Genomic DNA, 15496 nt, shown 5'->3' with positions numbered 1-15496 from the left:
CCCAGAGAAGCACCCTTCAGTTGAAAAAAATGTGACTCTCACCTTTGGATGCCAATCATTAATCCCATGTGTCCCCTTTATTGGTTATAATATAAAATGTTAATCAGTAAAGCGAGATTCAGACTTTTGTATGATCATTTAAAAGGGCTATTTTATATATTCTAGCCTAAAACCATGCTTGTTTTTGCCTTCAGCTTCGCCCACAACATTTATTAGGTCTCAGATTAACACAGAAGGAAAAAATCTAAATAGGCCTAAGTTATTATTTCTGACCTTCCTCATCCACATCATGTAGATTTCCATGGATTTACGAGGCTCCGTGCATTACTGACAGCTTCGTCACTGGCCAAGGACACATGGGATGACCACAGCGCCTCAGAATTGAGCCTGAATTGCCCTAATACGGAAAAGACTTTTATTACAAGCATAATCCCACAAATACGACCGCAAATGCAGTTTTGAAGGTATTGTTTCAGCGGTGGTCTGGAATCAAATGTAGTCATAAAATCTAAATCTTTTCCTGCTGATGTAATAATAATTCAATAGTTTCAGGAATCAAGACAGCAGATCAAGTCAGAAACAAAACAAAATAGGCTTTCACTTCACTACCAAGGAAACCATTGATTTAATATTATTGAAACAATATCACGAATAGGGTAAAAGCCAGCTTTTCCCCTCTTATTTTCAGGCAGCTGTTCAGAAGTTGTCAGAATTTTACATCTTTTGCTCTGTAAAGTAAAATACGTTTCAGATGTGTCACATTGGATATTTTTGTAGTTTGTTCAGTAGGATAGTTCGTCAAAAATCAGCATCCCAACAGAAATGAGTTTACACAGCCCTGCTTTGTCGTTTACCACGGAGCTATTGGATTTTGATTTCTGGACGACTTTAAGGTTCGAAATGTGAGGGTGAAAAAAGTTTTTCAGACCGTCAGCACGCACCAGACTGCAGGGACCCTCTCCGTACAGCTGTGTGTAGGAGAGGCGGCAGAGTTAGCCCTTAACGAGATGGACTATAGGCAAAACAGACAAATCAAAGGGACTTTGATGGACCATGTGAATTTCTCTGCCGGGTTTGATCCTACAAATGACCTTTTAATTAACACAATGTTAAGTTAGCGCAGCGGCTCGCTACACAGGGGACAAAGCAGCATTCATCCCATGTCCCTGCCTCGTTGCTTGGCCTGAACAGTAACAAAGTGTTTGATGCCAATTCTGATTAGATGCTGACAATAGAGAGATGATGTCCCCTTTCTTCCACAACTTGTGGATTTCACTCACGTCTTCCTCTGAATTATGACCTTCCGTCAGCGCTGCGGCTTCGTGCGTCAAGTCAAGATGATAAACTTTGATCAAATGCACATCCGCAAATGTTTTAATTGGCCGATTGGACGTCCAGCTCTATAAATAACCGTGACACAGAAAACGAAAGGTTTTGGAAAAAAAAAAAAAAAATTAAAAAATTAAAAATGTCATGTTAGAAAAAAAATGGATGAATGGCAAACACAGGAGCAGCTCACATTTGAACACGATGACAAAAACCTGCAATCCACGCGCAACAAAGGGGATCCAGTCCTTTTATAGTCCACTTTATGTCCGACAAGCTTTTCTCTTTTACATCAGGCAAAACGACACGAAGCCACAGTAAAACGTGTAAAACATGTAACAAGATACTTAAAGGAGATACGAATTCAACCAACAAAACACATTAAATAATAAACAAACAGACAACATAACAAAAATAATAAATACACAGAGAAATAAATAAGTTTGCTACACTACACGATTGCCATACACAAAGTCGGCCGTTTTTATTGGGCCAATTCTCATACCTTTGCATGTAGAATTTTTGCATAAAGTCTTTAACACCATAAAAACAATGTTGTGCAAAATGATAGCCACGTCCACAGTTTGACAGCTCTCACTGCAGCGGCGCCAGGTAGCTCCCGGGCGTCACACTGAAGCTGTTGCTCCGCCAGTGTGTCCTTTAGTGCATAATAAATGTCCCATCATTTATTGTGGTGTAGTTTCCAGAAATCTAGAAGGGGGGAAAAAAAAAAAAATGACAGCAGCAATTATAATCAGCTCCCAAAATGAGGAGGAATAAACAGTCTTTATAACGAGGTAAAAAAAAAAAAAAGTTGACTGCAATAGAATTGCTAATGTTTTGTCTCATATTTAGATACTTATTATAAATTGTTTTTGACATTGTACATAGTAGTAACCTATCATATGTCATTTTGCAGTGATTGCATTTAGATAAAGTGAAATCCATCAACATATAGCCTATTAAACAGAACTTTGTGAGAGTCTGCGTGTGTATCCCTGTTCACCAGTGAGTGTTTGATGTGAGGGTTTTTCAGTGACCCGTGTTTGCCTGTGTCATGACTTCACAGGTTTTTTTTCCAATTCAGTGCAGACGCTCACCTGCTTCACCTCTTCATCACTGGCCTGAACGCAGTGACCTTGTCGTCCTGCACGGTCCCACAGGCTTCGCTGAGGTCTGAGGACTGTGCCTCTGCTTTGCCACCGGAGAATCCTACAAACCCAAATAAAAGCATATCTAAGGAGAATGCCTTGGGTGCAGGCTGGCAGAAAGTATCTTGTCACTTCACCAACTTAGAGAGAGACTTTTCCGTATCCAATGACACAGGGAAAAATGTTTTAACTTATTTGGCAATGCTCATGTTCCCTAATTTACTAAACAGTAGGAATTGCTGTATACCCGCCTTTCTGTATCACACAGAAAATCTATAGATGTGGGAGACTTAAGACCAATTTTATCCCTTGTAATATGTTAAAAATTGCGGGGAAAAGATGAAATACCTTCAATGGAGGAATATTGACATGTGTCTGGGAGTGCAGCATAGGATGAACAGTGCAGTTGGAGGCCCTTGTGACTGTAGCTGCCAGTGCCGTAGACTTTTGAGTGCAAGGAAGAGCCCTCAGAGAAGGGGCTCTCAGCATTGGTGACACTGCCGGATTCATGGAGGCCTCTCATGCCCCCACACTGTCCAGTAGGAGCCCCGGTAAGCCTGGTACTCTGGAGCTGGCAGTCCCCGGTTGGGTTGCCTGTCCTCAGCTCAGAGCCGTGCTGCTGAGGGCTCAGTATAACCCCCGAAGCCGCCGTACGAGCCAGAGACCAAATCCGAGGCTTATCTGATGCTTCAAAGTGAGACAGGGACACGGTTCCTGCTGTGGGGCCAGTCGAGGAAGGTGCCTTGGACACTACGGGATCCAGGAAGTCAGATGGGAGAGGAGGGAGGGTGGTGACACTTTTAATGGCACAGGGGAACGTGCTGAAGCTGTTAGTTAAACTCAGTTGCAGCTCAGAGCTGCAGTCTCTTTTTTGAGGGGCTCCCGATACTGCCATGGCCCTCTGGAGGTCCTGCTCATCTGCAGCCACCTTTTCACAGTCACTTTCCAGCTTGTCACAGTCGTCCTCGTCCATGTCCTCCAGATCACTCAGATGCAGATCCTTTTCCGCCTTGCAATCGCTAGAATCTGCATGGAAGAAAGGAGATTTTGAGATCACACTGTTTAAAAAGTTGCCTGTTGTAAATTTATAAAGACGTATTTTGTTCAGAACATTTGAAATGAACATTTTACTCTGGAACTGACTTTGTTACCTTTTTGGTCCATATGATTGGCAAATATATTTCCCTTAGTAAAGTGTAAGTAACCATAATTTTAGTTTATTGATGGTTCTGTAAATGGTTAAGCTTTTTGCCACCAAAAAGTGGAATTCATTACCTTTGGTGACACAATCTTGGTCACCCTTAAGGTCGTCCTTCCTGTCATCACTGGCCTTATTCTTTGGCGACCAGGTCATCTTGTTCTCCTTCTTTAGCCTCCTCCTGGCGTTGGCGAACCAGGTGGACACCTGGGTGAGGGTCATCTTGGTGATGATGGCCAGCATGATCTTCTCCCCCTTGGTGGGGTAGGGGTTCTTGCGGTGCTCATACAACCATGTTTTCAGGGTGCTGGTGGTTTCACGAGTTGCATTCTTTCTTCTGGCTGTGCCATTAAAGTCTACTGTCCCGTATCTGGAAAGGGACACACACACACACACACACACACACACACACACAGATGCTGGCCATTAGTGCAGTTAGTGAAGGATATCATGGGCTACTCACTCAGACATCCTATAGCCCTGCTCCCTGCTGTTTGAAATATATACAGCTTCGTTCCATGCAGGTATCAGTATGGAATTACACCCTGACCTTTGATCTGAATGCGGCACATTCCCCAAGTGAATGGCTGCTTTAAATGATCAGTGGTAGAATACTTTTTGCCAGGTTTGCTCAAGCTCATATTAAATATAGTGGACACAAGTGAACAGACCTTACCTGTCATATTGATACTGTCCCAGTGAGTGATCATAAGGGTAGTATGCAGCAGTTTGCGTGATGCCAGAGTGTAAAGTGCCTGTGCTGTCCTTAATGTCATACTGTGGATTCTGTAAAAGAGAAGGAGGTCGTTATAGAACTGAAACATCCTGAGATTCGACCTCAAGGTCATTTCTCTGCGTGTTGATGATTTTTGAAAATCATCTTGTATATAAATTAAAGACATTTCTAATTTTTATGCTCTTAACCCAAGAGTAAGTCCCTCTAACCAAAAGGGATTTTAGCTAGAAAATAATTTCCAGTCAGGACATCAATATGTCCTTGTTAAATGTATTTTAACAGGTTTAATGTATAATGTGCTATACATGATCCAAGAATGGTAATTTTTAGTATTATATGATAATTTTATTTTATTTTATTTTGGTGGGGTTTTTTTTTGGTTTTATCTAATATTTTTTTACTTTTTTTTGTTTGTTTACTGTTTTAACCTATAATGTGCAGCACTTCCATGGACAGTACATTTCAGCAGACTTCAGGTGTTTCAAAAACAGAGAAAGAAGAAAGAGTCCAGAAGTTTCAGCTGGACTACAAAGTGCCCATTTAACAAGTCATTTGGTCTTTTATTCACCCCAAAGTGAACAAGTCTGAACATGGAGTGATATTATTTTACTTTTTCTCGTTCAGCAACAGAAACTATTGCAAATATTTTGAAACAAGGAATGAAAGAGGAGGATTACTTTGTAATAATAAAACGGATTAAGTCTGAAGTGAGTAAGTTCCTCTGCATTGTTTCTACACTTCTTCTTCTCACCTCAGTGACAGGGTTTTGTTTTTTTTCCAACTTGTTTTAAGGAAGAAACAGACACGACTGGATACTGGATTAAACGGCTTGTCGTGATGGATACGTTTGCAGTGTGAGATAAATTGATTTAACAAAACCCGGTTGATCGATCAGCCAGAGCCCCCCCTCGCCCCCTCCCCCCTTTGCGCATCAAATGAGGCTGAAGTGAGCCCACCAGAGTGGAGTAGATAGCGGATGGGTCGGTGCTGTAGGGGAAGTAGTTGGCGTAGTTCTGGCTGGCGGCGGCCGCTGCAGCGTAGGGAGAGCTGTACACCCCCAGCGCCGCGTTCAGCTCCGTTCGGCTGCTCGCCAGGAGCCGGTTCTCGTAGGACGGGCAGCAGAAGGAGGCGGCTGCGGCGGCGGCGGCGGCGGCGGTCTGGGAGCCGCCCGTCCCGTCAGAGACCGACCTGGAAATCGAATCGCAGCAAGTCGTACTGGGGTTTGCCGACACGAAAAACTGCATAAAGAGAATCGTGGATAGACATGGTCATTGGCTGTGTTGGCTCCTATCTGGATGTCTGTGACAGCTCTGAAATGACTGTGGGTGATGCACTGCAAAAATAATCCATCTTAACAAGTTGCGCAGTCTAGTGTTGAGTCTTGAAATCTTAAAACGAGCGAAGAAATGTGCGCTGATTCCGTTTGTTTCCGGGGCACATCCGCTCCGTTATCATGAGTCAGGTGTCATTATCTTAACTTTTGACCTGCCTTAATTCAAGGTAAGTCACTTTTCAGATAATTCCTGGAGTGAGAGAGAGCATAAGTGCAATAAGCGATTCCACATCATTGGCTTTTTTTTTTTTTTTTTTTTTTTTGGTGTTTAATAGAAATTTGAATTTGATACTTCCTATGAAAGGAAATGACATCCGATGGATATTTTCCAGTGAATATTAAGATGAAAGGAGATGTGCACAGTCCGTGCGTAAAAAGTGACCTGCTCCACTTTATTATCGACTTCGAAATTTTAACTTCTACACAAATCAAGAAAAATCCTAATTAATGTCAGTGTTAAGTAAATCACAAAAAAAAGATTGGAATTTTACATATTACACAACATTATCGAGATGAAAGTTGGGTGACAACTTTGCCAGGGGAGTAACTTTTTTCCCCTCCTCAACTTCGGCTTCTTCGAACTTGTCGTGATGGCGCAATAATAGTTTTCTCAAAATGTCACTAAGCCGCTTTAACGAAGTTTTAAAAGCTCCCAGTGTAATCCAATTTGTCTACACGTCCCAGCAATTTCGATGGAAAGTTTGCGAATGTGTACAGCATGCGTTGCAGCCCAATTACACCTCGTAGTGCGCAATAGGTGACATTCATCTCTATTGTCATCAGAAAAACACGTGAGTTCATTCATAATTTAGTGTAATTGGACACGGGTGTGTGTATATCGATATTTGGTTCAACAACAAAAGCACCGCGCGAAAATAGCTGTCGATACTGTCAAAGCAGTCACTCATTCACAAATGTTTCTAATAAGAGAAAGGCGCTCAAGCTATAGTGAAAGAAGAGAAGATATGCAAAAAAAAAAGAAAAAAAAAAAGAAAAAGTAATTTATGTGTGTTCACACAAAACTTTGGAGAGATAAAAAGCAAAGTGTCTTACCTGTGAAGTTGCATTGTAAGGGTATCCAAACTGCGAGAAAGACATAGCTGCTTCTTTTGTTACCATCAGCAATATTCTTCACCCTTGATCGATTGCAACCAATTCTACTTCAAATCCGCCGTCTTACACACATTTCCACGCACGGCCTTTCGCTCAATAATAGATGACTTCACTCACAGGAGGGAGACTTTGGGCTGGCACCAGCTGCAGATTGTTTTATAGGAATGAATAATCCCCCCTAAGGACCCGATAAAAAAATGAAATTAAGCGTCATTAAGTGCAAAAAAAAAAAAAAAAAAAATTGTTGTTGTGTTAGCTGAAGGAGGCTTAAAGGATAACGTAAGACTTGCAAGATATGGACTCTGCTTGTGCTATTATTTGTGGCTCCATAGTTCTTTAGCATTCATCCATGCAAGGGTATCGGCGTGACGTCACTGTAATCCCGGAACGGCAGGGTACCAAGGATAGAATGATGTCTTTGCCAATCACGTCCAGCACAGGGTTTTCTTAAGGTGCACTGCACGCAGCCTCGTCCCGCTCTTGCAATAAAGATACGGGGGGAAAAAAATCGCATTATTGTTCCTCATTATTGAATGGTAAACATGGCGACATACGGGAAATTCTTTGTGAAGTTAAAGAGATGGAAGAAGAACCACTGAAGATATTTTTGGCAGTCTTGTTACTTATCACAAGCACATTCATCAGAATTAATTTGTTTTTCTTCTCGCCCAGGCAAATAGGAATCACACATGTAAACTAGACAAGTCTCCTGAGAATTTTCTGTTAATAAAGATTTTCGTTTATAAATATTTCTTTTATTTACAATCAATTCCAATTAAAGCAGGTTGAATATGCACCTCTGAGACTTTTTTTTTTTTCTTTTTTAATCTCGACCTCCGTTCGTCTCTCGCTCTCTGGCCAGAGGTCCATCCCGGAGTTAATGACGATGATGTTTCTATCTTTCTCTATTAGAGAGAGGGGCAGTCCTAGCAGGAACGGTTAGAGGGGTTTTTGGCAGGTCAATAGACCAGTGATTGATGCGCGCCTGGAGACCTACGTGACCATTACGCGTAATGCGTAATTGTATCAATTAACAAATGGATACATGCCCTTGTTTAACCAACGAGTTAGAGAGTGAAAATATGCCTTAGAGGTGAAATCCGAAGAGCTGTTCCAGAAAAAAAAAAAAAAAAAAAAAAAAAGACAGTGGAAGCCCTTCTCTGCAGTCTAATTAAATATCCGTGGATGGGGGCGACGAGAATTGCATTTTAATTGAATGATGCTCACTTGAAAGATGGGTAAGGAATGGTGCTGCCTCACAGTGAATGAAACGAGAAATCATTTTAAGCCTTATTAGATCAGCAGCTCAACCATCACCAGTTCTCTCGCTCTCTCCCATAAACATAAACAAGCTGTGCCCCCTCCTCGTGCGGTGTTGAGCTGGGACAGGGAAGGAGGGAAGGGGTCTATTATTTCCCTAAAAACACTGTATTTGTATTGACATTGACAGAGATGATCAGTCCTACTGAGTCATATGATCTGCCTTTTTGTGACCATCTAGGGGGGTGTAAGGTGTGCGTTGTCACGACTGATACCTTGTTTCAAATTTCTCGGTGCCCTGCCTTTCCAAAGTGATGTATGGCGCTTCCTTCCCCAAGAGACGCATCTGCAATTACGGGCTTTCTCTCCGAGGGGCGCTAAAGAGCCGCGCGTAGGAGATGAAGATCTCCCGTCAGAGATTTTCCATAGAGATAAAGTGGGCAGAGTGGTCATGGTCCAGGCCCAGGGAAGTGCCATTTTTAAATACCCACAGGCAAGAGCAACTCTCTCTCTCTCTTTCCCTCTCACACACACACACACACCACGTTTTTGGTTCTGACAAGCGCTCATTGCTTCTGATAGGAACCTAAGCTACAGCGGCGAACTTGTTGGATAATACATCCTGGTCCTCAAAAGTGAACATTATTCCCTGTGTTACCAAACTGTATTAAACCTTCCATGTGGTAGAATTATTCCTTTGAATAAAACAGGCTTTAACCATGGCTTTAACTTCCATTTTTTCCAACTTGCGGAGGCTTTCTATCTCCACTCATCTCTCCTGTCAGACAGGTTCAGGCTGCACACAAAATTTTTCAGTTGACAAAACTCATACAGAAACGGGGACAGTGCAAATAACTTAAAATCAATATATACAAATGAAAGGGACACACCGGCTTGATTTACCATAACTCAGTTTGCAAATGTGCTCTTGTGGCATGATATGAAAATGAAAACCTGAGGCAGGGTAACTGAAGAACAGTACTGTTCGGTTTTCTGACAATACATTTTCAGATTTTCAAATAATCCAGTTGGATTGTAAAGAGTTTTTTGATTTTAAGAAGTGGGAGAATTTTCTCAACCCCTAGGAAAACCTAATCCTTAAATTTATCTGAAAAATTCCCTATCACAAAATTTAGATGTGGCTTTAACTGGACAGTGATAAGCCTTCGAATGGGAATAACAAAGATGTCAACATTAAGCAAAATAACTTTCCTTTTGGCATTAATGATGAATATATCAGAAGTTATTATCTATGGAGGAGAAACACTTTCATGCCTAAACAGCTATTACTTTGGAGGATGTGAACACAGAAAAGGTTGAAAAAAGCTAAATGTAATTGCATGCCGATGGTCGATGCATTTCTACAAGGGCATGCATGATGGCCCAAGTGCATATGGACAGACTCATGCATAATGCATCACCAGCAGTCAGTGAAGATCTCACTGAATCAGGCCCAAATGAACACTAATTGTAATGGCACACTGACCACAGTGCCCTTCTCTAAAAAATGTATGACAACCTAACAATGAACCATTTCTTTACAGTGTTTTGTCTGGATCACTTAGTGATCACATTGTAACAAGGTTTTGTTTTTTAGCAGCTAAATGGCTGACAGCGGAAATCAGTGATTCCTATTTTTCAAATGTTTAGGATGTGTCCGTGGCTCTGACCTGTATATTGTATAATGCAATGTTATTTTGAGTCAAATTACTTGGGAAAAGTCTGTTGTTTTAGGGTTGTTACAGTGTAATTTAACATTTTACTTGATGCATATATTTTTTGGTCAACTGCATGGTTTGGAATACTCTCCGCCAACAGTGGTAATGTATTGGAAGCAATATCTAGATAGCAGCTTCTCTGGCAGGGTGGTGTAGAAGCCTTCCTTTAGCTGTCGGGCCCTTTTCAGGTCCAAGCCCCCGTCCTTGCCTGCATACACCACACTGTGTTTAATTCATGTACAATGTACATGACGTTTTGGCTTTGGTAAAATAAAATTCAGAAAGGAAATGGATTAAATTAATTTTAATCTCCTCTAGTTTAGCCCACGGTCAGAAGGGCCAACACAATGAGCACCGTAAAGTTCAAATAATCATAAAAAAGTATTGCGGTTAATGTTTAGCATCCTGCATACCTGCATTTTCATGATATAAAATTTGTAGACATGCCTTTTGACCCATGACTGGCCATGTAATAGAACATTTAACTACAAGCAGACAAAAGCATTCAACCTTACAGTACATTCACTCATTTATGAATAAGCGAGTCCAAACCTCTATTAAATCTTATTCTAACTGATCCATGTGGTTACTAATGAGACTGAGTATTTAATGCATCCTCCATTAAAAGCATCACTCGGTGGAAAAAGAAAAAAAAATGGAAAGGTTAAGTCAACACTCAATAGCTCCTAGCCCTATTCTCCTACTTAATACATTTCCTATGCTGACTTAATGAACCACACAAAGCCTTCCTGCTTTTTCATCAGATGGGGGTTGGCGGCGGCGGAGGTGGTGGTGGTGGAGATGGAGGGGGGGTATACGAAATGGTAATAAGGGCAGACAGACGGAGAGACGGAGGGAGAACCCCGAGCCAAGCAGGGGATGAAGCGACACCTACCTGGAGGTGTGTGATCTCATTAAAGCCAAATTGGTATATGCCAATAAATCCAAGGCACTTGTGATCTGGAATTATTACACAAGCACACACACATACACTGCATACACACAAACTTGTCCCACGAAGAGCATTATTAGTACTGCTAAATTATCCAAAATGGAAAGAAAAGTAATAAATATTGTAATGAGAAATAACAGAGCAATGGAGGATATGGTCACAGCAGTGGCCGGTTAACACCAAAACAAACATCCTTGGGGCTGGTGAATAATTACAGTGCACAGAGGAAGTCATTAAAGCTTCATCAAACTGAGAAAAAAGGGGTAAGGCGAGTATGACATTATGGCGACTGTCTCAATCAATCTGGTGTAGAAAAAAAAAGGAATGATGACTGAACGTGATGACAGTACAAGTTTGGTTACTATATAAGTAGTGCCACTGTGCTGTGGTACGCTTAGATTGGTATCTTGAGTTTAAAAGACAATGTGTATTTTGAAAGAACATAATTACACATATATCCATTTGGTTTTGTTTTCCACAATTTAAACATGGATCTGTACATGAATGGACAAGCATAATTGCTGTTTCATTTGTAGCCTCATCACTTTGATTGCTTGTAGTCAGATGTTTAACTCAGACAAACCCTAGGCATTTTGTCTTGGGAGCCACATATCCCAGAGGCCCCTGGGGCTCCTGGGAGAGGGAGAGAGAGAGAGAGAGAGAGAGAGAGAGAGAGGAGAAAAGCAGAGAGAGAAGCAGACGTGTGTGTGTGTTGTTTGTGTGTGCTGGCTGGCAGAGTCCCCTTGAGGCTCTACTGTAAAGCTATCATCAGTGGTGGTGTCAGGGATTTGTAGCTTGTCACTGGGAGAGAGAGAGTGCTGGCAGTGACTCTGGGAAATAACTGCTTATAGAGAGAGAGCCTGGCTCGCACAGCTTGTGCAAGTGTAGGTGTGTATAAGAGAGATAGAGAGATGGAGAACGATTGGAAGGAATGTGTGTCTATTTTCTCCCCGGGGTGTCTAGAGATGTGTGTGTGTGTAGACAAGTAGGTTGTGTGTTGATCATACGATGTGTGGAGCCATGTGCTCTTTTATCTCGGGGCCTTAGGCTCTTTGTCTATGTGTGTTCATGTCGGCAAGTGTTGTGTGTACATGTCTATTCTGGGCGTGTCAAAGCTGCTGCAGTGGCATTGTGTGGATCTCCCCGAGCATTAACATTCACATTTGGACGTGAATATGATCAAATATGTATTTTCGGTCACCGGCAATAAGGAGTCTGTGTAGGCTACCTCCCTGCCTCTATGCCCCTGTTTGAATATATGTGTGGTCTTTGCCAAGATGGATGCTGACTTCAAACCAAACTCCCACAAGTCGGCGGACCAGCGGCAGCAAAACACTGTTGAGTAAATACAAGTATCTGCAAAAAAAACAAGTGCCTCTGGGAGGAGGGCTCATTTTCTCATTGACAACCATGTATTTCTGAATTTGTATATTGCTGATTGATTAGGTTTTCGAGGGCCCGGGTATCATGAAATTGCCTCAACTCATAAATGATAATGTCAGTGTTCAAATAGAGGAAGAAAAAGGAAGACCAGGAAAATTGCAGTTACATGGTTTCCATGGGATTGCAGCTGCTAAATCAATGGCAGCATTGTGGCCCATCTCTAGGGCTTACAGAGGCAGAAAGACAATTCCTATTACTTGCTGTCCAATTACCAGCCACAGCACAGCCACCGCTGTCAACACCAGATGGGTCATGGTATGTATCAGCATCTTTTCTCTCATGTATAGCCATTGCCATATTTTCTTGACAAGGGAACTTATATATTATACAGCACATCTTTGAGTTACAAACAAATGATTATCAACATTTAAAGGTGCTATATATAGGTTTTTGCTATCACTACATAGCCAATGTTAACATTAACATCTGTTTACTTACTAAGAGCTTCAGCCATCATTGTGTTTACAAGGCAAAAGTTTAGAATATGCCCTCTGGGCAGCGCTACTTTTTCATCCTCTCATGTTGGAAAGAGGGCAGACTGGATGCTGAACTGAGTCACTATCACAAAGTAGTATTACAAGGCGGGATGGGCCGGGGCTAGCCGTTTAGCATGTGAACTTCAGTAGAAGAAAAGAAGTAAAAGAAATAGAAACAAGAGTTAACACTGGCGTTGCTTTCCACCGCCGGAGACAGCTCTTGAAGAGTAAAGGAATGAAGTTTGCTGAACTCGCAACATTTCTTCTAGACTGATAAGTAAACAGATGTTAATGCTAACGTTGGCTATGTACCAATAGCAAAAACTTACATATAGCAACTTCGATGTAATGTTTTATTATAAATTAGCCATTATGTGGAGTCAAGAGTTGAGTAGAGTGGGAAGTGAGTAAAAAGCTTACTCAGTATGAGACGTAAAACAACCCAATGTAAGTGTATATGGATCATAGCCTGCTTTAGGGAATTTCAATGCAAACAAGTAAAAATTTGTGAATAAAACATTATGACACGACACTATATAGAAATGGTTGCAATATTTCACTTGTAGTTTAAATGTTCTTGTGGAAATCCATCACACATATATGCCCAGAAGTGGGGAATGTGATGGGAAGTGGTCTAAATATTGAAACATTCCCCATTACAGAAGACAGTGCTTTGGGCTGAACGTGTCTGCTGAGCTGCCTCTTGTGTTCCACCACACTGAGAAAGAAAAGGCCCAGCCCCATCTGGTCTTGGTTCAGTCTGGTTTACTGCAAAGTGGTGCCAATACAAATAGCTGAGCTTGATGTTTGTTTGCATAAATTGTTTTGAAAGGCTTCACCAAGAGTTTTTTGGGTGGATTACGGTGGGGAAGTTGGGGAGCCAGCCGTGGTGGAATAATCCTCACTGAGCTGACAGTTAGATTTGGTCTTCTTTAAAAATATTAAAAAAAGATTGTTTTGGATTTTTTTTCTTGGTTCCTGCCAGTGAGTTTGGACTGTGAACTTTTCAGTGTGTTGTGTGTGTATGTCTGTGTATAATGTGGGTGTGTGATGATGGAGAATGCTGAGCTGCTCTCTCTTCTCTTGTAGCATAGCAGAGTCAATTTTGATAAAATCAGTGTAGCGTTTGACACATGCAAGTTCAGTTGAAAGTTCAGACGCCCGATGCAATGAAGGGGAAATGTCTCTTTTCCCAGAGCCCTCGCATTTCCACTTTAATTGTTCTCCCGCAGGTCAAGGCAACAATAAAGGAAGGAAAAAGCAATGTTATGTAGTGGGGTGAATTACGCTCGTGTTACACAGATGAAAAAAGTAAATGAAAATGTATCTTCCATTACTGCAGGTACTTTTATTTGTTTTGATTGCACATCGCCATCCTGGGGAAAAAAATGACCTACCGACCAATTGGTAGTCATCATCACTTAGTTCTGGCTTTGCTACAGGTATAAGAAAATTGACCTGATTGATTTCATGTCCAGGTAAGTGTGCCCTCTTAGTGATAACTGGTACCAGACAGGCTTTTTTGAAAGTTTAACAGATACCTAGGCCCCCGAGCCTCAGCCAGAGCCCCTGATAGGATGAAAATTGTGATTCTAACAACGACAGTTCAATCGCTTGGGCCCTCTGTTCCTCATTTGCTGCTCAGCCAGTGGAGGTCCCTCCATGGTCAACTCCCAACTAAATCCAGATGCAACTAAAAATATTTTTTGCTGCAACATTTGTCTTCCTCTTCAGCTCCTCTGCGGCCATATCGTGTTGGGCTGCAGAGCTAATGATGATATATTTAGTAGTCCATGGACAAAAACCTGACATTTCTACTCTTTAATAGCTCTTTACCCACTGATGGGTTTGGTCTCAATACACACACGGGTTTGACAAGCTCAGCAACCAGAGTAACACAACATGAAACGAGTTAGTCAAATTGACAAATTGGTTTTTTTTGGAAAAAATAGTAATTGTGTGTTTCAGTCTAAGGTTATAAGTCAAGTGAAGAAAAAAAAGAAGTCCCTATAGTTAAAGCAGAACACTCTGACTTATACAAATAAACTCCAGTGTCAACCAGCATGATATGCTTTTTGCGTCGTAAAATTTCTGGCTCATTAGTTGGATTTCCGCTCCGACATGGTTATTTAATTTCCCCTTTCATTTTTCTTTTCCTCAATTCAAACTCTATCAGCAGGCCTGAGAAAAGTTTTTTTTCCCTTCGATCCATCCAACTTGAAAGCAGATGTTACATGGTTGCCAAAATCAAAAGGTCCTGTTAACTGTAGAGAAGGTGAAATCATATACCTCTGATTAGCCTTTTTACTGGTTAATGTAAACAAGCCAAGTACATGGTTGCTGAGTGAACCCTGACCTTGGCCTCATGGCCAATACACCATCAGATTACAGAAAAAAAAAACAACTTTTTGTTTTAACTTTGGCTTGTTAAGGCTAATTTCTGATTTGCAGATTGTCAAGCTTACTTAGAAACCGAGTGAACTGGATCAGATCTCCACAAGGTCCCCCTGCTCCGGTGTAACACGGACGCCTCTAAATAAGGGGACAGTATCCTTGAAATACAATTTGGCTCATTTTCAGATCCTCTTTCCCTGCTCAGTTTAAGATGTGTTCCATTTTGAGGCTGAGATATCTAGAATGAAAACATGCCTTCTATTTATCTCAAGGATATTTACTCTGAGGAACATAAGGAGAAAAATATGGAGAGAAACTTGGTGCACGAAGGGAGGGTGGGGGTAATAGCACTCTCTTTAAATGTATGGTGAATGAGGGTCCTTCAACAAGTGCTGT

At 41.4% G+C, this 15496-nt stretch overlaps 1 protein-coding gene across 3 annotated transcripts; it reads right to left on the bottom strand.

Moving 5' to 3' along the window:
- Nucleotides 1-1476: 1476 nt before the first annotated feature.
- irx6a (iroquois homeobox 6a) lies at nucleotides 1477-7247 on the bottom strand. 3 transcript variants are annotated; one of them, XM_040148290.1, is made up of 7 exons: nucleotides 6798-7247; nucleotides 5368-5649; nucleotides 4352-4461; nucleotides 3753-4045; nucleotides 2826-3503; nucleotides 2427-2538; nucleotides 1477-2037 (listed from the first exon to the last, which is right to left on the bottom strand). In XM_040148290.1, exons 1-6 carry the CDS (start codon nucleotides 6861-6863, stop codon nucleotides 2432-2434), a joined length of 1536 nt encoding a protein of 511 aa, XP_040004224.1. In that variant the 5' UTR covers nucleotides 6864-7247; the 3' UTR covers nucleotides 1477-2037; nucleotides 2427-2431. The 3 variants fall into 3 exon arrangements, with proteins under 3 accessions (XP_040004224.1, XP_040004315.1, XP_040004409.1); XM_040148381.1 differs by having other exon boundaries at nucleotides 5368-5599; XM_040148475.1 differs by lacking the exon at nucleotides 5368-5649.
- Between the last annotated feature and the right edge of the window lie 8249 nt (nucleotides 7248-15496).

The sequence above is a fragment of the Xiphias gladius genome, chromosome 1 (genome assembly GCF_016859285.1).
Source record: "Xiphias gladius isolate SHS-SW01 ecotype Sanya breed wild chromosome 1, ASM1685928v1, whole genome shotgun sequence".
Lineage (NCBI taxonomy): Eukaryota > Metazoa > Chordata > Actinopteri > Istiophoriformes > Xiphiidae > Xiphias > Xiphias gladius.
The sequence above is the reverse complement of the archived record's forward strand: the minus strand, read 5'-3'. Positions and strand labels throughout refer to the sequence as shown.

Excerpts from the sequence above, each read along its gene's own strand:
- irx6a (XM_040148290.1), bottom strand. The coding sequence starts at position 6,863 with ATGGTAACAAAAGAAGCAGCTATGTCTTTCTCGCAGTTTGGATACCCT. Across the intron at positions 4,462-5,367 it reads CCGCTATCTACTCCACTCTG|AATCCACAGTATGACATTAA; the intron begins GTGGGCTCACTT and ends TCTCTTTTACAG. Across the intron at positions 2,539-2,825 it reads TCAATATTCCTCCATTGAAG|GATTCTCCGGTGGCAAAGCA; the intron begins GTATTTCATCTT and ends TTGGGTTTGTAG.